At 42.7% G+C, this 23,646-nt stretch overlaps 1 protein-coding gene across 2 annotated transcripts in view; it reads left to right on the forward strand.

Annotated features, from left to right (window-relative positions):
• LOC137424713 (uncharacterized) overlaps window positions 1–23,646 on the forward strand; it is an 83,454-nt gene that overhangs the window by 12,599 nt on the left and 47,209 nt on the right. For both annotated transcript variants that reach the window (XM_078775828.1, XM_068112453.2), the window contains one exon: window positions 16,639–17,968. In XM_078775828.1, coding sequence (XP_078631954.1) covers window positions 16,651–17,968 — 1,318 coding nt within the window. In that variant the 5' untranslated portion in view covers window positions 16,639–16,650. The remainder of the gene's footprint in view (window positions 1–16,638; window positions 17,969–23,646) is intronic.

The following is a 23,646-nucleotide window of genomic DNA, read 5'->3' on the forward strand; positions in this document are numbered from 1 at the left end:
ACCGTTAAGGAACGGCTGGTTTGGCAAGCGCAAGCTAGCTGTTTGGTAAATGAGCACACCCCGGGCTTCATCCCTTTCAGTTTCGTGTTAAACAGAAGGAGCGAGTTTCAAAAGTTCGCTACGAAAAATGCCACGGTAGCAGCAGGAAGGGTCAAGTTATTAACCCAACACTTGTGGCATATACAGAGTACAGTAGATCTTCGCTCAGTTCTGTAAGTAAAACTTACCTCATGGATGTCTGGATTCCTCCAAATTTCATTATTTCGTGTTATAAACAGCATTAGCGACTGTTTAAAAAGGTAATCATACGTGTTTGTGGTTTATAATAGTTTTACCTCTGCTCGAGGCCGTTGGGCAGTTGCTCCCATGGAAACGCCATGATAAGCTATTTATAAACGTTGACTCGACGTTTGTTCAAGGAGGAAAAACACCTTGGGGAGGTGGGATCTTATTGGTCCTAATATTGTTTGTAATAACATTAATATTACGCTATTATTGTTAGTTTTGTTATTCGAAGCGGCCTTGGAAAAACGCCACGATAAAGCTAACTTAATATGGTCGGAATGAAAACCCAGAAAACCCAGGCTAGACACCTCAACACGCAACCCCATTGATGGCAATGGCGGGGAAAACACACTCAGGGGAGAAAACCCCCTTGGGGAGGGGGGCAAATGAATGTGCTACAACCTTCATTATGTAACCCTTCATCATCCTGCCAAGTTTGGTTGAGATTGGATAAGTAACGATAGAATGTATTGGCATCAAAAATTCATCAGACAGACACAAATGGCGTATTTTAGTATGATGTAAAATAATTAATCATACCTGCATAAATGTAGGTATCTGTCATGTCACTCACAATTTATAGCTAATTTTGAAAGATATCAGGAGAACCTTCATCAATACTGATGTACAGTTATCAGCATATAATGGTCTTAATGTCACCTTTATCTAAAATGCGTCTAGTATGGGCTACTATAATATCGGAAAGATATTCTGTTTTCATCACACAAATTATTTGTTAAAGACCTATGATGCTTAGAAGCAGCACTGTTCTGGTTTTGTTGGACTGGTGAGAAAGGGTTTGTTTGAGTTTGGCTTATTTACATTCGGAAAGAGGAAACTATGTGGTGCCCTGTTAAAATGTCTAGGATCATAAATAAAATCAGGAGGATGGATTGTTTAAAGGTTTTCACACTGAAATGGTGACAGAACCAAGAGATAGTGTGTTGTTGGAGAACATGAGGGCAGAAATACAATTGAAATCAGGACATTTTATACATTCCACATCCTTGTACGAGTAAAAAGTTATCGGATCCAAGGAAAGTGGACAGGTGGAAACGAAAAATGGAATAGTATAAAGGAGTAATTGGAAACTGAAAATAATGGATATAAAGGTCTTCATGTCTTTTTAATGAGGGTTCAAAGCTTGGTTATCATGATCGTTATCACCAGCCAGGATGAAGACTTTGCTCAACTCATGGTCTGGTTATTGGTAGAGTTTGAGTAGAAATTTGCAAATTGCCCAGAGTGCGGGCGATAACTCGTGCACTGTTTGCAAAAGACACCATGGGATCTTAAACATTGACGAACTATTAGTACAGGCAAACCGGCCCTCCAGCTCAATGTCTTGACGAGGAACATTGATGGATCGCCCTGCATTTGAAAGACCATGGTGACAGTTTATCCAGGGTCGGAATGAAAACCCAGGCTAGACAGCTGAGGAAAGTGTGCATACCTCGAAGCTATGATTATAATCTACAAACTAAAAATAAAAGTTGCACAGCTATATCTCTGAAAACAAAAATACTATTTTTCATCTGATTGCCTTACTGACCTGGAAATATATAGATACATTTGTAGATATTTGACTTGATTAAGCAGACAGGATTGTGTTTGTTGCAGTCTCTTGCCATTCTGTTATTCAGTGCACCTCATTTGGTATCACCCTTTGAGTTTTAATTCTTCTTCAGAAAAATATGTTTATCCTCCACTTCTTTTGGCAATTTTGTGCTTGATTCCTTCTTACCCGCTCTCTGTTTCGGTGATCTTTGGAAAGGCTGCCCTCCGTCACTTGATTTCCTTTTTTACCTGGGAAGAAGCTTAAGGATGCAATTCCAAGCATGATAAGACTATTTGCTTTTCCTGTCTTTTTAATCTACAGTGCAGTATTTCCTTGTCTCATAGCTTGACTTTAGCCTTTAGCCTCCACTTTCTACTCTTGGGTAAGAGGCTTGTTCCATTCCAGTGTGATGCAATCGGCTTGTCTGGGCACGCCGTTGGATGTTCTCTGCAGCCCTTTTTTTGTTTCCAAAATATCTCAGACTATGTTGTCCAAATGTCGTGCTGGCATCGGGAATATTTTGACATATATGACGTGTATCAACCTGGTTTCCAAGAAAAAATATAAACTAAAAGCAGTGTTGGTTGCGATGGAATTCATTGTTCCAATGTCAGGCCTCTTGAGATTACATGAATTTTGGCACATTTATGAGAAAGCGAAGTGACCGCGAAAGGGGGATTAGAGAGTCACACAGGGTGGGGGTGGTTCTCCCACCCTCTGCTGAATGCGGTTATTGTCCCCCGTCGCACCGCGGAGCGAAAGGGGGACTATGGTTTTCCCCTCCATCCGTGTGTGCGTCCGTCCGTGCATCCGTCTGTGCGTGCGTGTGTCCGTGCGTGCGTGTGTGCGTCCGTGCGTGCGTGCGTGCGTAAGCGAATGACCGAATTTTAATTTGGAGTGTGGGTGCAACCCACGTCAAAATCCAAGATGGCCACCGCCATGTATGTCTGAACCTTGTGAGCGAAATATCTTGAAAAATAAGCGAAGCACCAACTTCTAATCTGGTGTGTGGGTGTATCTAGGCAAAAGGAAGAACATTATTGAAAATTGGGTCGCCACGTCAAAATCCAAGATGGCCGCCACCATATATATGTCTGAACGTTGTGAGCGAAATATCTTGAAAAATAAATGAACTACTAACTTCTAATCTGGTGTGTGGGTGTGTCTACGCATAAGGAAGAACGGTATTGAAAATTTGGTCGCCACGTCAAAATCCAAGATGGCCGCCGCCATGTATGTCTGAACATTGTGAGCGGAATATCTTGAAAAATAAACGAAGTACCAACTTCTAATCTGGTGTGTGGGTGTATCGACGCATAAGGGAGAACGCTATCGAAAATTGGGTCGCCACGTCAAAATCCAAGATGGCCGCCTTGCGTCTTCCACTTTGTCAACTCACATCACTTCCCCGATGGGGGACCTAGGCGTAACGCTTGTTTATTGGGTGGTGGGGGATTGACAAAATCTTACTGTCAGAGAGCATTTGGAAAGGTGCATGCATTTCCCTCTTCCAAACATTTCCATTTAAATTTGTTTTTGACAACACTGTCAACGTTAAAAAATTAATTGTGCAATCAGTTTGGGGACATTAATAGAAGCAATATATATCAGGTTTAAAAATTAATATTGATACACATTTTCAAAAAAACGAAAAATAATAGAACGCCACATTTTCTCCGCACGCACATACACGCACAGCCATTTGAGCATTAAATGTATGCTGCGGTCGATGATGTGATCGGAGTAGGTACAGTATGTTGGGATGTCCATTGATCAGTTGTGCAATTGCCAACCTGCAATCTAATCCCAGTGTAATTGTGATGCAAACCGGCCTTATACTTGGATTGGATGTTGTAGTTGCAGTTATATTATGCAATGTGCCCGACTTTCAAAAATGGCATTGAGGCAGGCTGCTGTCGATTTCATTGGTCAATTGCACTTAAAATAACACTCCAAGGACAATCGCAAGTTGAATTAGAATTATGATTCAGAGCCATAGAAATATGCAATCGTTCAGTTTCCCCCCCCCCCCCCGCCCCCCCCCTCCCCTCCCTTAAGGTTCCAGTACATGGGCAGGTAAATTATTGACCCGTGTCGCTTAGTTGCATGTCTTGTAAAATTCAGAAGAATGTTGTGAAACAAGGTTTTGTTTGATCGTCACCCAATCTGTGAAGCAGTTTTCTGCCTCATAGATCTACTAGCACTTAATTATTGCAAAGTTTGTTCAGGAGATAGTGGAGCGGATAAGTGCAAAAGTTGTGCACTTCTGGCAGAAAGCATGAAATTTGGCACACAGGGGTTTTCGAGTATGCTAAATTCAATAAGAAGAGGAGGCAAGTCGTAAAATGATTGCTTCCGGTTCAAAATGGCGGATTTCAAAATGGCCGCCAAGTAAACCGATAAAAACGTGTGTCTCATATATTGGTTACATCGCGATGTGTTTGCAAAGCCAAAATAAGTAACATATCATTATGCCAACTCTACATTGCTTCTGCACACTAAGATTTACATTTAGTGCTGCCCGAAAGAGCATGAAGGCATATGGATAATGCTTACGTCTGCGCGCCTATAAAATTGAAACAATTGGTACAATATCGACACAATTTTTAAAATTAAACATGATTGATTTTACATAGTATTATGTTGAATAATATCACTTGAACTGTGAAAATACATTGCAACCTTAACGCTTATCTAATATCATTAAAATATAGAAATTGTCCGCAACAAATATGGTAGCTTAATGAGAAATACATTATATACACGTAAACGTCCAGTGTTCTCAGTCCCTGGAACATTGGCCTGCACATAAACACAACTGGGTACACGGAAGGCTTGCTTTAGAACATTTGCACCTCCTAGAGCAGCTCTTTTTGCACTGACATTTTATAAGTTCGCGGCACGCTTTCGATGCTTCCGGGAGAGTTGTCCACAGGGGTGTCCAGCTGTCATCGGTGTCTGTCATCCAGCCCCATTCCTCTGGTGATGGTAGAGTTGGACTTGGGACAAGTGCATGTCCCCAAATCTGACCAGCTTGATACGCAGCCCGCTTTATGTGTTGCTTCAGGGCGCCGGCTGTTGGAGGAATGTTCTCAATCTTCCGATTACCGTAGGCAAACAGATGTTGACGAGCCTCGTTGACCGTTTTCAATGATGAAGTCCTACTGTAAAGCAGCACGAAATACCTCTCCAATTCGCTCATATCACTCTCAGATACCTCGCTAGGTGTACGAGACATGTTGTTGAAGACATGTCCAAGATGTGGAAGAGAGCGCCAAACATCCCACGCTGTCTTCTTCCCTACACCGTGGACGAATGAGACGGTGTCACATCCCGATACAGCATGCAAGAACAGCAAACCCCATGACCGCTCAGCTCCCAAATTAGCCGCAATGCTGTGGGCTGGAATATACCGAAACTTGATTCCATGACCAAACGCCAACCAAAGCTCACGTCCACCCAGGACACTGGCTGTTGCAATTGCCAATACCAAAACATCGGTGTCAGTCGCTTGAATTAGAATGTGCCGATACCCCAGATGATACGCATGTGAGGCATGCAACAACATTCTGGAATCTGCTTCTTAGTGGGTGCAATTTTGGATGGCCGATATCTCGTATTCAGATGTCGACACTATGTTTTTGCCATCTGTGGAGAGTATTACCTTGCCTTCTGGGACAGTTGTGGATTTAATTTCATTGGCCAAGAACGTGAACAATTCGGTTTTGTTTGAATCAACTCGTAGAAATTTCACCCAATTTCCAGGCACGATTGTGTTTCCAGCAACCCGGACAGCTATGCCATCACCACGACTCTGCCTGACATGCGATTTCAAGCTATTGGTTTTGTCGACATCCCAAACCACATCTAACCGCTTGGAGGTCTGAAGTTCTCTATGTACGTAAGGCATGAACACTCGTTGCGAATAGTCACTGAACGATTTGATTGTAACTGTGGATTTCTTTGGATCTAACGCATGTACTAAGGCGGCACCATCTATTATCTTCACCTCGAACACGGGCGTTACCACGGGATATGGAGCAAGACTTTCAAGGCAAACAAGCAAGTTCGATTTCTTGCCTTGGCCCAAGGCATTTTCTTCAGCTAGCGACGGTGGCCATGCGTGGTTTTCATGCTGGAAGAATGTTTCTAGATCCCCATCTCTGGATTGGCAAGATATATACATTCGGGAGAACAACTCAAGGTCTGTTTTCAAGCTGGCCAGTTTCGTCTTTGATTTTATGTTTTCTTGCGTCCAGACTTGAATAGTGGTAAGTTGTTTTTGGTGATGGTGTCATAGAAAGGAGTACACGTGCTTGCAATTCGTTCATCGACAAAGCTCTTGTACTGGGTTTTGCCAGGTTCTTCTACAGTTCGTACACCGTTAACCACTTTTTCCGACATGATTACTTTCATGTCCAAGGAATACAATTCGTCACTATCATCTGTAAAGGGATTACCCATTCCATCAATCACGTGCACCACATTTGTCACATCAGAAGCAAATGATTTCTGTGTACTGGGTATCTGTTCATGTTGACGACTGTCTGTACTCCTCGACAATTGACTGTCCTCATACTCGTTTAGAATTCTTGATACCTCCGGCCCAGCTACCATCCAACGTCGCAAAGCTCCTTCGTTCTCCGTGATACCAATCGCTCCTCCTTCACCTTTGACCATAGCATTGAGCTGTTCATGAACGTGGTCATGGGCCATCGCAGAAAATTTGTGACAGGTCTTCTGAGTCACGAAATGTCCTTTGTAAAATTGAGATAAAGCATTCGGGCATTGTTCCTGGAGCTGTACGAGATCACAAACATGTACAGTGAGCCATCGGGAATAGTGGTAGTGGTCCAAACCGAACATCCATGGAATGATTTTACCAAGTGCTTCCACATACAATTTGAAGTTCCCCTCGCATTGTGATCGAAGAAACTGCAGGAAGAGGAGCTCTAGTTGGAGAGTTTTACTCCAGTAACAGAACTGTGGATGGTTGAGTTCCATCTGGTTACACCATTCATGAAAAGGCAAAATATCATCTGGTGCAGTAGTCTCTATTGCAGCGCTATATGATTTCATCTGCAGCATGAAGAGAGCAGCGGCTGTTACCTGGTATGCCCACTGTGCTCTCGCTGTATCAGAACCCCTCTGCAAATTATCAGCTCAGCCTTTGGTAGTAACGTTTGCACTTGACAAAACAGCCGTCCAACCACTTCCTTCTAACCAGTCTCCCATGAGGTTGAGCATTGCCATCTCTATATGAAGGCCCCCTAGTAATACAACGTACTTGTCCTCTCCATACAATGAAGGCCAAGACCACTGAACCTTCTTTGCAAGAGCATATAGTGGTGGTCCAGTGTGATAACAGGAATTTGTCCTCGATTGACGTGTTCTGCAGATTTTTTGATGAGATCCATGCCATGTTTTACCATGGCCAACGTGTGGGCACAGTCACGGAACAAGGGCATCAGTCCTATGATGGCTGGAGGACGTGGAACCGAATCTTGTAGACTTGCAAAATATGCCGACCAAGATATATTGTCATGACTATCCAGTTCTTCTTTATGAATGAGTTCACGAACTTTGGACAGCCATTGATGCTGGGTCTCATCTGCCTCCAGTAGTGTGGTATCTGGTATACGGCTGTGATATATTTGACATGTAGGCTCAGGCTTGGCCACTGGGAACTGGGAACTGTGCTGGTGGGACATATGTATAAGCATCTGGTAATGGTTTAATCGTTCTGGATTTACACACAGAAGTTTCACTTTGAACAACTTGCTCATTCCGCTCACGAGCAATACCAGGATTGTCATGTGTCACATGTTGCGTTAGAGATAATGCAGTGCCATGAAAGGAATCTTGAGCTGATGATGACGAGGGATTGTGGTCTATATTGTCGAGGTTCCCGGTAGTATAGAGTCCGGTTCTGATTAAAGTAGGGCAAACAACACCATCTCGCTCAAATTGATCAATCACTTTATTAGCTTCGTCAGTGGATACTTGTAGTACCCTATCGTACGACACTGATATACCTTTCTCAAACATGATGTCTACCAAATCACGCTTTCTGGTCTTGTTATGGACCAGAAGACCCAAGTATAGTGGAAGTTGAGTCTCACGATCGGGATTGTGCCTTACAAGTTTAGTTTCCTTGCGAAATCGTTTCACAGCATTGTAGCATAACAACTGGGACAACGATGATACGGTGCTCTGTATCTGTAGCTCTGTATAGCTCTGTACTGTGTTGCTGGCAGTTTGGCTCTTGATATTTGTACCACAGAGTATCATCTGGACCAAGGCTAGCAAGGCTGACGGAAGGTTGCTATAGTGAGTATCCAGTAAAGACCCTGAGAAGGACTGTTTTACCTCAAACAACTTTCTGCGTACAATTTGTGCGGCCCTCATGAGTGTGACAGCATCACTATGTGGGTCTGTCTGACTAGCAGTAAGTATTGCATCACCTATATCATCTTTGAATGAAAGGATCACATCATTTGATTTGGTCTTGTTTGCCTCTAAGCCTGGTAATATAGCGAGGAGCTTTTCCTTGAGTCTAGTGGCATGAATGTACCCTGGTTTATCAGCTGTGAGCTGATGTAGGCGATCCTTGTACAAAACAAAAAGATCTGCCAGTTTAAAAATCTTGTTTCGTTTCTCATCGCTCTGGTGTGCATCTTCTATGTACGAGACCAATTCTGCTAGAGCCATCGAGTCTGGCGTAACATCACGAGCTTTGTTTGTAGTGTCTTGGTGTCGTTGATATGATCTGCACCTCGTATACAAATCAGTCATACAGATCTTGTGATATGTAGCGTCTGTAGCTGGCATGTCGCCAGAACTAAGTTTAGCTAGCAACTTTGTATCATTCAGTGCTGTCGCCATTAGCCGAACATTCTGATCGACATTCATTGTCTCTCCACAGTGATATTTGTGTTCAGTTTGTATAGGTTGATGGCAGAAGAAACATATGGTAGCGTCATCTGACTGACCGAAGGATAAGTTGCACCGAAGTTTATTTCTAACAGGCGTTGATGCTTTTGACGAAGTACCTGTGTCCTGTTTGGCATTTCGTTTCCGAACCCTGTCAATTTGTTGTTTGTTACAGGATAGATAACATGTTTTGTGCCATTTAGCGTTATTTCTAGTAAGCGTTTCTTCAATACCAGATCCATCGTCCAATCTGGCAATATTCATGGAGAATGGAACAGCGTCTAAATCCTTCAATGCGTGGAGATTCTCTGATAAAGTCTGGTATCCTATAGATCTGTAGGACACATTGCGGTTCCTCTTTGGATCTACCAATACTTCGGTGCTGGCTTCTTGACGTAGAACACACAGTGACCAGTCTGTGCCTTGACCTGGTGTGTCTGGTAACACGAGCTTGATTTTCTTTGACATCACTTCAGTGTAGCATGGAGACTACCACCAAACACCAAACCCTGGAAAGATAGAACACACCTCAATCAGTACAGATGAATGCTATTCATAGACTTCAACATCATTTATCATTTATGTTATGCAAATATAAGATAATAACCAATGGACTGTTCGAACCATATATCCACTGTACCAAACTGTAGAGAAAAACAACAACACAAGTTAGTTTTACCACATTTTAATGACCATGGCACTTTCACTAAACATACCAACGGCGCTGTTAGCTCACCAACGTTATGTCAAAATTAACGTGATGACAAAATTAAAACGTCACAAAAATTCATGGTGTGATATTAATGAAAAATATTGTGTCAATATGGTGTCAGTTGTGTCAATTTTATAGGCGCGCAGGGTTGAACGTTATTAATATGCCTTCAGGCCCTCACTGGTACCAAATGTACATCTTGATATGAAGAAGCAATGTACAGTTAATAATAATGATATTCTAGCTATTTTGGTTATGCAAACACATTGCTATATGCCCGATATATGAGATACACGTTTTTTATCGGTTTACTTGGAGGCCATTTTGAAATCCGCCATTTTTAACCGGAAGTAATCATTTTACGACTTGCCTCCTCTTCTTATTGAATTCAGCATACTCGAAAACCCCCGTGTGCCAAATGTCATGCTTGCTGCCAGAAGTGCACTACTCTCGTGTTTTTTGGCACATATCCGCTCTACTAAGATGTGTATGCATGTTCCATCTGTGTTCTTTTTTTAAAGCAAGGCATTATAGTGTGTAATATTCATAATTTAGAAAAAAAAATGGCTAATTTTGCAACATGTGGTAGTAGTAGTAGTAGTACTATTACCAAATATTGCAGTACTACTGCAACTACTACTACTCAATGGGCATATCAATGAGGTGGCATCACCACAGATATTAACGTTTGCCATATGTCATACCAGTGATACCATATGTCATACCATACTCATACCATATGTCATACCATATGTATGTCATACCATATGTCATACCATACCATACTCATACCATATGTCATACCATATGTTATACCATACTCATACCAGTGAGGGCCTGCCCTACTTAAGTATTGGAACAGTGAAGTCAAATTTGCTATTATTGCTATATATTCAAGAAATTTGGATTTGAAATCAAAAGATAAATATAAGGCAAGAATACAAAACGTCAGCTATTATTTCTTGGTATTTCTATGCATATATGTTTGACCATTGTAGACCAATAGCACTTTTAAATGTTCAGTCCCCCTATTTTAGGTAAGCATAAGTATTGTGGTTCTTGTTGGTTGTTGGTCGCTACACTATCCTCTGTCAAAGGTGTTATCACCGGTTATTATATTGCGGTGTTATAAACTGTAGCGTTATCACAGGCATATGGTCCTCTCGTACACAAATACGTCAGAGAGGCACCGATGGCGGAAGGAGTATAGACACAGTGCGACATAACCAACACAGGTAACGAGGATAACACAAATAAAATGTACCTCTCGACCAGACGCAAAACACTTGCAACCCAAGTTTGTCACGGGTCAATGGTCACAAGGTCTCGCAACACAGCTTTGTGATTGGTATGGCGGAACAGGCCCACCCCTTTCCCCTAGGTATATCCGGCAGGAGGTAAATAAGAAAATTGCTCTTTATAAAGACTGGAGGGGGCCCGGTGCACTCCGGGTTGCCGAAACGTTGAGTCATTCTGACAAAACTATAGGTTGGAGTACCACATAATAAATAGAAGCTTTATGATTATAGGCAAGCATCACCGATCTCCGGCTCGATATCATTTGAGGTTTTTAATACTTGTTATGGATGCGTTTATGGTTTTTTACCTATATTTTCATTGAGGTTTTTATTTCACAGTTTGCAGTTATAGAACTTACCATTTTCAAATGCGAGATATCGATTGAGGTTTTTTGTTTTTTTACGGCCATGTTTACGGTTCTTTATGTACATTTTAATTTACGGCCATGTTTACGGTTCTTTATGTACATTTTAATTTACGGACATGTTTACGGTTCTTTATGTACATTTTAATTTACGGCCATGTTTACGGTTCTTTATGTACATTTTAATTTACGGCCATGTTTACGGTTCTTTATGTACATTTTAATTTACGGACATGTTTACGGTTCTTTATGTACATTTTAATTTACGGACATGTTTACGGTTCTTTATGTACATTTTAATTTATGGACATGTTTACGGTTCTTTATGTACATTTTAATTTACGGCCATGTTTACGGTTCTTTATGTACATTTTAATTTACGGCCATGTTTACGGTTCTTTATGTACATTTTAATTTACGGCCATGTTTACGGTTCTTTATGTACATTTTAATTTACGGCCATGTTTACGGTTCTTTATGTACATTTTAATTTACGGCCATGTTTACGGTTCTTTATGTACATTTTAATTTACGGACATGTTTACGGTTCTTTATGTACATTTTAATTTACGGCCATGTTTACGGTTCTTTATGTACATTTTAATTTACGGACATGTTTACGGTTCTTTATGTACATTTTAATTTACGGACATGTTTACGGTTCTTTATGTACATTTTAATTTACGGACATGTTTACGGTTCTTTATGTACATTTTAATTTATGGACATGTTTACGGTTCTTTATGTACATTTTACTTTACGGCCATGTTTACGGTTCTTTATGTACATTTTAATTTACGGCCATGTTTACGGTTCTTTATGTACATTTTAATTTACGGACATGTTTACGGTTCTTTATGTACATTTTAATTTACGGCCATGTTTACGGTTCTTTATGTACATTTTAATTTACGGCCATGTTTACGGTTCTTTATGTACATTTTAATTTACGGACATGTTTACGGTTCTTTATGTACATTTTAATTTACGGCCATGTTTACGGTTCTTTATGTACATTTTAATTTACGGACATGTTTACGGTTCTTTATGTACATTTTAATTTACGGACATGTTTACGGTTCTTTATGTACATTTTAATTTACGGACATGTTTACGGTTCTTTATGTACATTTTAATTTACGGACATGTTTACGGTTCTTTATGTACATTTTAATTTACGGACATGTTTACGGTTCTTTATGTACATTTTAATTTACGGACGCTTTTTCTTTTTTTTCATTTACGGACATTATTGCCATGTTTATTTCACAGTTTTCAGTTATAGAAATTCCAATTTTCAAATGATAGATATCGAGTGAGGTTTTTTTTTTGTTGTTTTTTTTTTTACGTATGCTTTTACAGTTTTTATTCATAAATTTCATTTACGGACACTTTTTTTTTTGTATACGAAGTCAAGGCTCATGTAAGTGCTAACACATAAAACACAAAAACATAAACAGAGACACGTAAAACATAATAAAGGGAGCGGGAGACAAGAGGGGGAGAGAGAGGGAAGCATACAAGCACAACAACAGTGGAGAACAAGGACATCGGTAGATCTGTGGAAGGGAGGGGCCTGGGGGTGGTGGGACGGTATAAAACAAATGGACACTACTCGGAACTTCAGGAATGAGGTCGGAATTTGAAAAACGTGGATTTGGGGTGGGGTAGAAAAGATCAAGGTTTTGGATGGGGGAAGATAAGAGATGGTGGTGAACAGCTGTTGAAGACCTGGAGGGAGGAGTGGGATTGAAGAGAGTGTGGGAGTTTGTTCCAGAGGCGGGAGAAAAGAGGAATGAAAGAGTGAAGGTGAACAGAGAGTCTTGATTTTGGCAGTTTCACCAGAAGAGGATTGCTGGCAGATCTTGTGTGTCCCTGAAGGAATTCCTGGACAGAAAGGGGGAGATGAGAGAATTCCCTGATGATAGAAAAAAAATACTCACATGGGTCCATCGAGACACATTTTCAAAGATGACACCCCTGTACACCATTTGCCTCCCCACCCTCCCCGTGGGTGGAGTTTTCACATTTAAGCTTGGTCTAAAATCTAGATGGTCTTAAAGAGGTCTAAGGGGTATAAACGTTTCAGGGGTCTTAAGGAGTGTAAGGGGCCCAAATTGTCTATGGGGTCTAAAGGGTGTCTGGGTCAATTGGGTCCACAAATGATTTTAAGGTCTAAAAAACACATTCCAATAGTATGGAATTAATAGATGGAATTAATAGATTGAATTAATAGACACCCTGAAGGTCCAAGTCACGTTCAAACATTACTTTATGAAGAGGGTCGACTGTGGCTTCACCTCCCACCCCTCTACTCTTCCCTCCCATCAACTGTTTCTCTTTTGGCTTTCATGTCTCTCTTCAAGTGCAGCTGTAACGGTCACTGCCTCTGTAACTGCCTCTTTCTGTCAGCTGTGTCACCGACAGACATCTAAATCGACCCCTCTCTTTCCAAGCAGCGGTTGGGCCGTCTCGTGGGTGACACTAACTACAGACTTCTGCAATGCAGATTCACCCCATATATCAGCTCCTGTGGTGAAGCTATTGCCGACTTCTTCAATGCAGATTCGCCACACCTTCACATTCTCATGGCTTGCCCGATTGCATCAGTCCCACCATTGTCTTGAACCATTGGTATAGTGTCCTTGGTTTTGGGTATTAATAATGATTAGTTATCTATCCAAGTTGAACTGACCTCATCTTAGCCATTCCATTGAGTCTTCTTTGTGGATGTCCAATCTGTCCACTGATTTTTTTTATACCTCCCTGCGCTTTTCATTGTCCTTTCATTCTCCGTTGTCAGTGTATATTTGTTGATATTTTGTTTTATATCTTTCTTTTTTTAATAATTGGGGCTATAATCGTTGCTCTTTGAGTTCCATGTGTTACATCTTGTATTCACACCTGTTTCAAAAGTTTTTGATAGGTGTGTTAAGAGTACCTTTTCTGGCTGGATCTCTTCATGTTTGCATATAAATTTGATTCGGTTGTCTCTTGAACTTTTCACGTACTCAACCAATCCTACAGTTGTCACTCTGTGCACTTGGTTGAGTTCCATCAGGCTGCTACCTCCTTCCTCTCTTGGTAGATACTTTCTCAGGATGCATTGCTCTTTGTGGAACATTTGTGGATAGTGAGGAGTTTCCTTGTTTTGATATGTAATTTATGGATTTCCACTTGTGGCCAGTTTATTATTCCACAGCTGTTTTGGAATACTGATATTGCTAGTTGGTTTATGGCTTTGATTTTATTCCTTGGGGATAGGTATGTGTTCAGGGCCATCCTCTTTCTATGTAGGTATTCTTTGGTAGTTGTTATGCACATTTGTTTGTGGCATATTTGGTGGTCCTCGTTTCCTCCGAGGTATTTGTATAATGCTTTGTTTTCTAGCTCCTGTATTTTGTTTAGATCAATTTTATCTTGAAGTTGTACTTGATGTTGTCTTTAGGTCAATTTTTATGTTGTCTATTTTTGTTGGTTTACCTTTACAAATGTGCACATCACATTGATCTCGACCAAATTCCATTTGAATGTCATCGGAGTATTGCTTCACTAATTTCAGTTATTCTGCCAATTTCTCGATGCATGGTGTGAAGAGCTTCAAATCGTCAATGTACAGGGGATGGGTTATCTTTACTATTTCTATTGGATATTAGGGTGTATCCAACGTCCGCGTACTTGCTCATTAATGAGGTTGCTCAGTGGGTCCAGGGCCAGGCAAAAAACGAGGGGTGAAGATGTCTCCCTGGAAGATCCCATTACATATCCTAACTCCTGGTATTTTGATATTTCCTTCCAAGTGATGTAATGTCAATGTGGTATTTCAGTGTTCCATTGCTATCTCAATCAGTTTGGTTATTTGGGGGTTGATCTTGTATACCTGCATGCATTTTATCATCCATGAATGTGGGACACCATCAAAAGCGTTTTTGTCCCCAGCCCCTCCGACAAGGTCAGAGACAGGGGACATTAAAATGAGCTCCGTCCGACCGACTGACCAACTGATCATCTGTCCATGTACAATTGTGTATGCGATCTTTAAAAAACCGTTGAACATTTAGCTTTCATATTGCAGATATCTATTCCTCATAACATTATCTCAACCTTATTAGATCACAGCGGTGATTGGCTGAATTTTGTTGCTATGGCAACCATCTCGGTAACTTGGCTCGTGCACGAGATATTTTTTAAAAACGTTTAAGATTTAGCTTTCCTATTACACAGATCTGTTCCTCATACCACTGAAAACGTAGGGAACCTAGAGTATCAACTCATTGTTGTAATCTCTTGAGGCTGTGGACAATTTTGTTCTTCTCGTTTTACAGTTTTTGAATATGGTCTTGTTTATTAGTAGGTAGCATCCTCTCTTACATCCCTTATGTTCTGCCTCTAGATGGACGTTAACCTGGGCGTCCCATCTGCCGGCATTTGTTGATGGAAGTTAAAGATCCCCCGGTGTTTTTTGCAAAGAGTAGGCAAGTTATCGCCGGCACCCAATCCAAATATTTGCTCTAAACTACAGAGGGGCCACTGCATGAGAAGCACAGCTGTGGCCCCAGCTAATGATACTGCCCACAACCATGTGCTGCACACTAAAGAAGGAGACACACTTTGTATCTTTCATGTTAAGAGGTCAACTTGGCTGAAGTTGAAATGTTTTATACAGGAATAATTCAATATCAAGAGCAACTATTTATAATTAATATCACAAGTCTCAGTAAAGTCTGTCCTTTACATCTTAAGTCTGATGCCAAGGGTATAGGCTGAGTCTGAACACACTGAGTGCTGTAAAAAATGTTTTAACACTAGTCAGATTCAAGTACTACATCACTGGTCACACAATTTAAATGAGAACTTTTATTTTTGAAACTCAGATAAAGCGATAGCAGGTAATTATGTCTCTTCTATTGGAATTGTAGATGGTGGCATGCAAACCAAGCCTCAAGGGCGGTGTACAGAAGCGTTTTTTTTTTTATAACAATAAATACAAGGTGCAGGGAGATGAAATTTGTTGCATGTGATGTGCAGTGCACACACAGAGTAAAACGAGTATTCATTTACGTCTGGAGGATGTCTAATAAATAAAAAAGATATAAGCATGCCTGACTAGGCCGAGGCTTCAGACGTTGGCCACTCACAAGGCTGCACCGTCGAATAAACTGTTCCAACCCGTCATTTTTGACGTGCTTTTTAGTCGTATAAAATAGATGGGGAGATGTGAGGGTGTGCAAGGAGTGAGGATCAAAATGGAAGGAGATGCAGAGCAAGTAGGAACTTACTTCTTACTCTATCATGATCTTAGATCTTGTTTGTGGACAAACAAAAAAGGGAAAGAGGGGGAAGTTAATTGGATTTTAAATTGTCTTATTCATGCTCATAATAAATCAAATAATAATGAATAATTTTTGACTGTCTTGACACCCTTACATTCCTTTGCTAATATCTGGTAAACCATTTGATTCCCAATTATACTGTTTCCTTCTGCAGACCTGGAGTGAAATGGACCGCTACCTTACCCCTCAACCAGTACCCTGCCTGCCGCCTCCTGAGAAAAAGTATCGGCGTGAAAGTGCTTCAGTCGTGCACGAATTCTTCGAGGAGCAGAAAAGCCCATTACCGCAGGGCATCTCAGAGAAAGGGATGACTGGTGACAACGGAGGTCACGGCACTCCAAGTCGTAAACTACAGCAAGAACTGCTGCACCCCCCCACAGGCCTTTGTCCGGTTTCATCACAGAGTCCTGCACCATGTTCTCGGGCTGTTGCTGAAGTGGATGCTCAAGAAGCAACACAAATACCCAGCAGCCCCTCAAATGAATGCCACACTGGGCAAAGACTCCCTCAGTTCAGTCAGGTGTTCAGCACACCACAAGCTGCCGTTGTCAGGAACACCATGCACTCACTAATCAAGGAAGAGCCGGAGGAACCAACAGTCTCAACCACTTCGACACCCGTCGAGCTTCTTTCGCCTCAAAGCTCTTCTGGGTTGCCTTCAAAAGTTTCTCAGAGCAGTCTTGCCCCAGTTGCAGTTCCTGAAAAAGCTTTGCTTTCTGAAACATCATCTGACAGCTCTTTTCTTCCTTTGATTTCTTCTTCTGGTCCTTTTCTCCCAACTATTTCTTCCCAAAGTCTTATAATGCCCACAATTTCTACCCACACTTCTTTGCTACCTATTTCATCTTCAAGCCCTTTGCTGTCGTCGGTTTCATCCCATGGTGCTTTGACATCACCCCACACTCCTTTACTCCCTGTGATTTCTTCCCAAATGCCTTTGCTGCCCTCATCCACACAATGCCTCTTGCTACCCACATCAGCCTCCAGCAGTCCGAAGTCTATACCCCCCAACTTAAGTTCACCCTCACAGCCACAGCCACCATGCCACCTTACACTAATGAACCCAGTTTCCACTACTACATCTCCGGGATATGGGGTGAGCTATCTCACGTTAGCAGAAAGCCCAAACAGCCCTGGTAATGCCCCAGTGTCTTTGACCGATGAGACGTCGATGCATTTGGGGCGTAGCCTCGCTCTTGAGACGGTCCATACAAACTATCAACCGATGCTCTATCACTGTAGTTTCCTCCGCACACAATCATTATCCTACCTTCCACCCTCACCACCAAGCTCACAACCTGGCAGCCCCGATGAACTTGTGACTCTTCCTACCAACGCAGCAGCACTTCCACCTCCATACTCCGTGGCCGTGGCAAACAAAACCCTGGTGCATGGTGTGCCAGGATTGCTGAATCTTCAAAAGTACAACCGCAGAAACAATCCAGAACTGGAGAAGCGAAGGATTCATTTTTGTGGCTTCCCAGGTAAGACCCCTCACATAGAACAGCACCACTTGGAAAGAATGTCAACATTCACACATTTACCTTCATCACCTGACTATTTATATTCTCTTATGTCTCTAATTTAAGGCATTGGCAAAGAAATAATGTTGAGGAGTCATCCATTATTTGTTATATGTCATTGTAATCAGATTACTGAAAATCATAACTGTATTCTGTTGTGATTACTTGTGTTTAGACCTGATTCCTATCATGATTACTCCTATTTTCACAGGGATTACCTTTTAGGATTACTTTTGGTATGGGGGAAATGAGCACCACGCAAACACCACAAAAAGTACAGATAGCATCATCAGGAAGCAAATGGAAAGGCAGACAACTTGTACAACTTGTGCAGATAAAAATTGTAACATTGTTTCATTGTTATTATGTCTTTGGTGCATATTTGTTTAAAGGTCACAAAAACAGGCGTTTTTCCCACAGCAGATTCAAACAACATAATGTCTCAAAAGATGATCAGATTAGATGAGATTTGACATATCGTACTCCTTAGAGTGTCGGTGCTGCCGAAGCAGTTTCTTTGCATGGGTTATCCTGGGTGGTTTGCCCTTCCCTTCCCAGCAGTCAGTCATGGCAGGAACTTGTTCAGGGTGCCGGTAATAGGTTGCCTCCTCTTTACGAAGGATACCGTAGGATCTTTAAAATCCGCAAACTATTACTGGCAGACGGAACACCCAGTTTAACGTCCACCCGAGGGATGGGGCACACATCGATGCCTCGCCCTGTCTGTGAAGCACCGGGATCGCAATTTATAGCTGGGTCGAGATTCACACCCAGGCTAGACACCTCAAAGGTGACTGTGCGTATATTTAGCCTTTAGGCTATCCTGCAAGCCCCCAGAATAATGGTATTTAGTCTAAAATTGTAAAAGTGATTTGTCTTTTTACCAAATCCTTCAACATACAGTAGTTGGCTACAATTATTGGTGATGCCTCTTCGTGGTGGTTGTACCCCCCAACGCAAGTCGGGAGCCAAATCTGCCCCATTCTTCTCTGCTGCCCGGATTTGTCAGGGCAGCGCGGTCACATTCAGAGTGCTGATGGACCCATGGACCCGACTCTTTACCTCTCGTCTCTTTCCCTTTCTCTTTCCCTCTCTCTCTCTCTCCCTCTCTCTCTCTCTCTCTCTCTCGCTCTCGCTCTCGCTCTCGCTCTAACTCTGCCTTGGGCCTGACTTCGTGAAGGCAGGGGTACACCATCATGGATGTGTGGGACCTCTGGGTCGTTCCTAAGAGATCATTCAGCTGTCTCCATGCTGCAGGCTTGTTTTAGAGAACTATCTGGGGCTATACAACAACACCAACAACAACAACAACAACAACAACAACTACAACAACATAGTTGGCTTATTGGTCTGAGTAGTCTTATATTTTTAGCTTCACTGGACTTTAGTCTGGTGAGCTTATGCGATTGAGCAGTGTCCATAAGTAAGTCAGTCAGTGAGTGAGTGAGTCTGTGGACACTTCAGTCATTATCGCTTGAACCAAACACTCAATATCGATGAAACTTGGCCACAAGCTTCATATCTGATGCCTCACGAAGGTGTGTTGACCGCATCACAATCTGCGCTCATTAAGGGTGTCTGCAGAGGGGGGGTGGGGGGGGGGAAGTGGTTTGACCCCCTCCCCCATCCAAATAGATATTTGCTCTCTTCTCCGAAACTACACAAACAATTTCAATGAAACTTGATCCCAACCTTCATTGCCCATGATGTAACAAAGTTTGTTCACGGCACTTAAAATATCAGGGTCTGCGGGGGTCTGTGGGGGGTTTAAGTGACTGTTGCTCCTGATCCACGTGAGCTTCAGGACCCGCGGTCCTATTTTTATAAAACTTCCCGATTGGCAATCTCTGTTAACACTCAGCATGTTAGGTCGAATTTAGGAAACATTCATTTCATCACAAGCATCTGACATTTCTCAGATGAGTTTTTCTTCATCCCTTATTGTTGACAATACATTGGTCTATAATAATGGTGAAGGTTTTCAACTGACAAAAAAGAGGGTAGTTGTGTATTTCCCAAGTAAAAACAGAAGACTTGCAATCCCATCAAAACAACAGCTTTGTGCTGGTACATTCCTTTTAAGCAAGTTGGCTGAACTTTTAGCGACCCTAGAATACTAGTACTGAAACCAGGCCTCAAGAACGATGCATTTCTGACAAGGTTTTCATCCCGAGATTCAAAATCTTAAAAGAGGTGTGTGGTCTTAAACAGCTAAACGGATACAGACAGTCTTTTTCTTTTCATGCAAATGCCTGTGTTTTGCTGTTGAGTAGTGTATGTTGTAAAGGTGAGTGGTTGATTGGTTGTGTAGATGGATTTGTGTGCGAGTCTTTGTGTGTGTGCTTTATTGTGTGTGTTTTGTTGTTGAGTGGTGAAGGTTATAAGAGTGGGTGGTTGGTTGGGTGCTCCACCAGGTATTTTTTTTCTGTTGTTGTAGATTCTGGGAGTGGAAGCTGTTGTTTTGTTGTTGTAGTTTGCATTCTTCCTGATTGGTGGTAGGGTGGGAGTACATATGCTGACGAGTTGATCACTGAGGGAAAGGCAGGACAGGCAGGGAAAGCAGCAAAAGTTGCTGATGCTCCTGAGGTGGAGGGTGTTCCCAAGGTGTATATACATATCACCTTTTTGCGAATGAGAGGTCCACTTAAAAGAATGTTCTTCTGCAAGTTGTCCTCCAGCCATACTTTGAGAGCCTTCTCCCTCCTTTCTATGTGGATATCCTGGACCTGGGTGACCACCTTGGTGCTCAGTACAGCGCTCGCAGCAACACTTTCTCGGATCGCCTTCTCATTCTTCCGTATGTAGCGAACGGTGGGTTAGTTTACTCCATACAGCCTGCCCACAGAGGCCGCACTCTCTCCTCTCGAAAGCCGGTCCAGCACCTCCACGTTGTTGCTCAGGCTCATCACTTTCTTCTGCCTCTTGGCAGTCAACGCATCTCTGGCACTGGTCTTGCACTTGGAAGCCTTGTTTGATCAATCAGCAGAGTGAGAGGCAAAGTACACATCAAGGCAGTTGGACAAGAAGAATGATTGAGACCCAGGACACGCTGCACAAAAGTACTCGTGCAGGAATTGTGGGTAGCTGTGGGAGGAGTGAGTAGTCTGCCGCTTGTTTGTGGGGGATTTTGGCGGGTGATAACATCTTACTCATGAAGCGTTTTATACGGTGAAGATGCAGTGGAGCGTTTTAATTGTGTAAATCGCAGGGGATGATTTTGTGGGGGATGTCGTCTTACGCAGTAGCTGATAGAGGCGGTAGAGCATCTTTATAGCGTGAATGGTGGGACATGCTTCACAGCAAGGTTTATAACCTGAATGGTAGGACAGGCAAGCTGCGCAGCTAAAAAAAAAAATGTATGCGCCCGCAAAAAAACACAAATATGCCAATCACAGGTCTGCGAATGTTGAAGCAGGTCACATTTTATGAACCGCGAATGTCAGAACCATGAATGTCGGGATCCAACAGGAGCTAAGAAGAACCGCTACCGATAGTAGCGGGATTGGCCTTTTTCAGGCACCTTGGCCCCCTTTTTGAAGCAATGTTTTACAGCTGGATGCCCTTCCTGCCACCAACCCTGTTAGTCGCCTCTTGGACACACAGGGAATTACCTGTGAACTGGTACTCAATTTGGCGACCCCAGAAGGATGACAGGCTGAGTCAAACCCCCCTGGCGTTAATTCAGCAATCGACCACGATTCAAACCCAGGATCGTCGGATCCCAAGCCAGCACCCTAACCTCTAAGCCAACACCAGGCTAACGACAGTAGCATTATCGTCACAATTCGAGATCTTTTCATTCATAAAAAGCATGAGAAGAAAAGAAAACATTTTAAAATGCAATTAATTATGACGGTAAACATATGTCATTCCAAAAGTTCGATTTTTGAGGGAAATGAGGGAAATAGTTCCATTGACAAACTTTCTTTGTGTCACATTCTTGTATATAATGTTCTTCCTCTTTCTTAAATGCACTTTGTCCAGCAATCAAACAACCTATGTGGTGACTTCAAGTTGAAGTCACTTCCACCAAGCTCGGAACAAGTGTGTGTCTACCCTCAGGAGTGCCAGGAAGCACTATCTCTCCTCACTCAAGAACGAACTCTCAAACCTGTCTCCTTCCTCCAAATCCTGGTGGCGTCTGGTCAAATCCGTTTCTGGTGTTTGTTCCCCCTCCATCCCCTCCCTTACCTCAAATGGCCACACAGTTGACATCGCACGTGACAAAGCCGAATGCCTCAACTCTGTGTTTGCCTCAAAATCTTTAGTCCCAAACCCATCTCTCTCTGTTCCCACCTTTCCCAGTCGAACCCAACTGCTCCTGGACTCTGTGTCCTTCTCTCCTGACAAGGTGGAGGAGTTTTTGTCTAACCTCGACTCTGATTCTGCAACTGGACCAGACGGCATCAGCCCATGGGTCCTAAAATCCTGCTCTGCCACTCTATCTCACCTTCTCTCTGTTCTTTTCACCCTATCTTTTGCTCAAGGTCATCTGCCAGCATCCTGGAAATCAGCAAACATTACCGCTTTACACAAAAAAGGTGCAAAAACAGATCCTTTTAACTACAGACCAATCAGCCTGCTCCCAATTATCAGCAAAGTCATGGAATCCATCATTGCTTCGGATATGAAATCTTTCCTCTTCTCCAATGGCTTGATCTCTGATCATCAATTTGGATTCAGACCAGGTCACTCTACTCTGGACATGCTGCTTCTCCTGTCTCAACAATGGATGGAGGTCCTCAATGCCAAACAGGAAACTAGAGCTGTCTCCCTCGACATATCACGTGCCTTCGATACGGTCTGGCACCCAGCTCTGCTCACCAAACTCTACTCCTATGGTATCCATGGAAATCTCCATGCATGGCTTGCGGACTTCCTCTCTGGTCGTAGTCAACGTGTGGCCCTGAATGGATTTCTCTCATCTCCCCTTCCTGTTCAGGCTGGAGTTCCCCAAGGCAGTGTGCTGGGCCCTGTGCTTTTTCTGGTCTTTATCAATGATCTCTCCGACTCTCTGGAAAATCCTCTCTATCTCTTTGCTGATGACTCCACTCTCTGCCGCTCCATTCCTCTTCCCTCAGATCGGCAGTCTGCAGCCTCCTCACTCTCTGAAGACCTGGACAAAATCACAGACTGGTCAAACAAGTGGAACATGTCTTTCAATCCTGACAAATCTCACACTCTTACTATGTCTCTCCGAAAAGATCGACTGGACAACCCTCCCATCTACTTTCTCAACAATCCTCTCCAAGAAGTTCTGTCGCTCAAGCTTTTGGGTCTCACTATCTGCCATGATCTTTCTTGGGAAAACCACATTTCCAAGCTGGCCTGCAAAGCCAGTCGCCGACTGGGCATCCTCCGTCGTGCGAAGTCCTTCCTAGGCACACCTGAGCTCCTCACCACATACAAGGCTTTCATCTGCAGCTCAATGGAATACTGTTCTCCCCTATGGGCTGGTGCTCCTGCCTCACACCTAGCTCGGCTTCACGCTGTTGAAACCAAAGCTTTCAGAATCATTGGAATCTCCCGCGATGAAGCTATCTCTGAGGGCCTTTCACTCACTCACCGCAGGCAGGTAGGTGGTCTTTCTGTCTTCTACCGACTCCTCTCCGGCCTTGCTCCCCCAGCTCTCTCTGTGC

The sequence above is a fragment of the Myxine glutinosa genome, chromosome 4, assembly GCF_964187855.1.
Source record: "Myxine glutinosa chromosome 4, kmMyxGlut1.1, whole genome shotgun sequence".
NCBI classification, from domain to species: Eukaryota; Metazoa; Chordata; class Myxini; order Myxiniformes; family Myxinidae; genus Myxine; species Myxine glutinosa.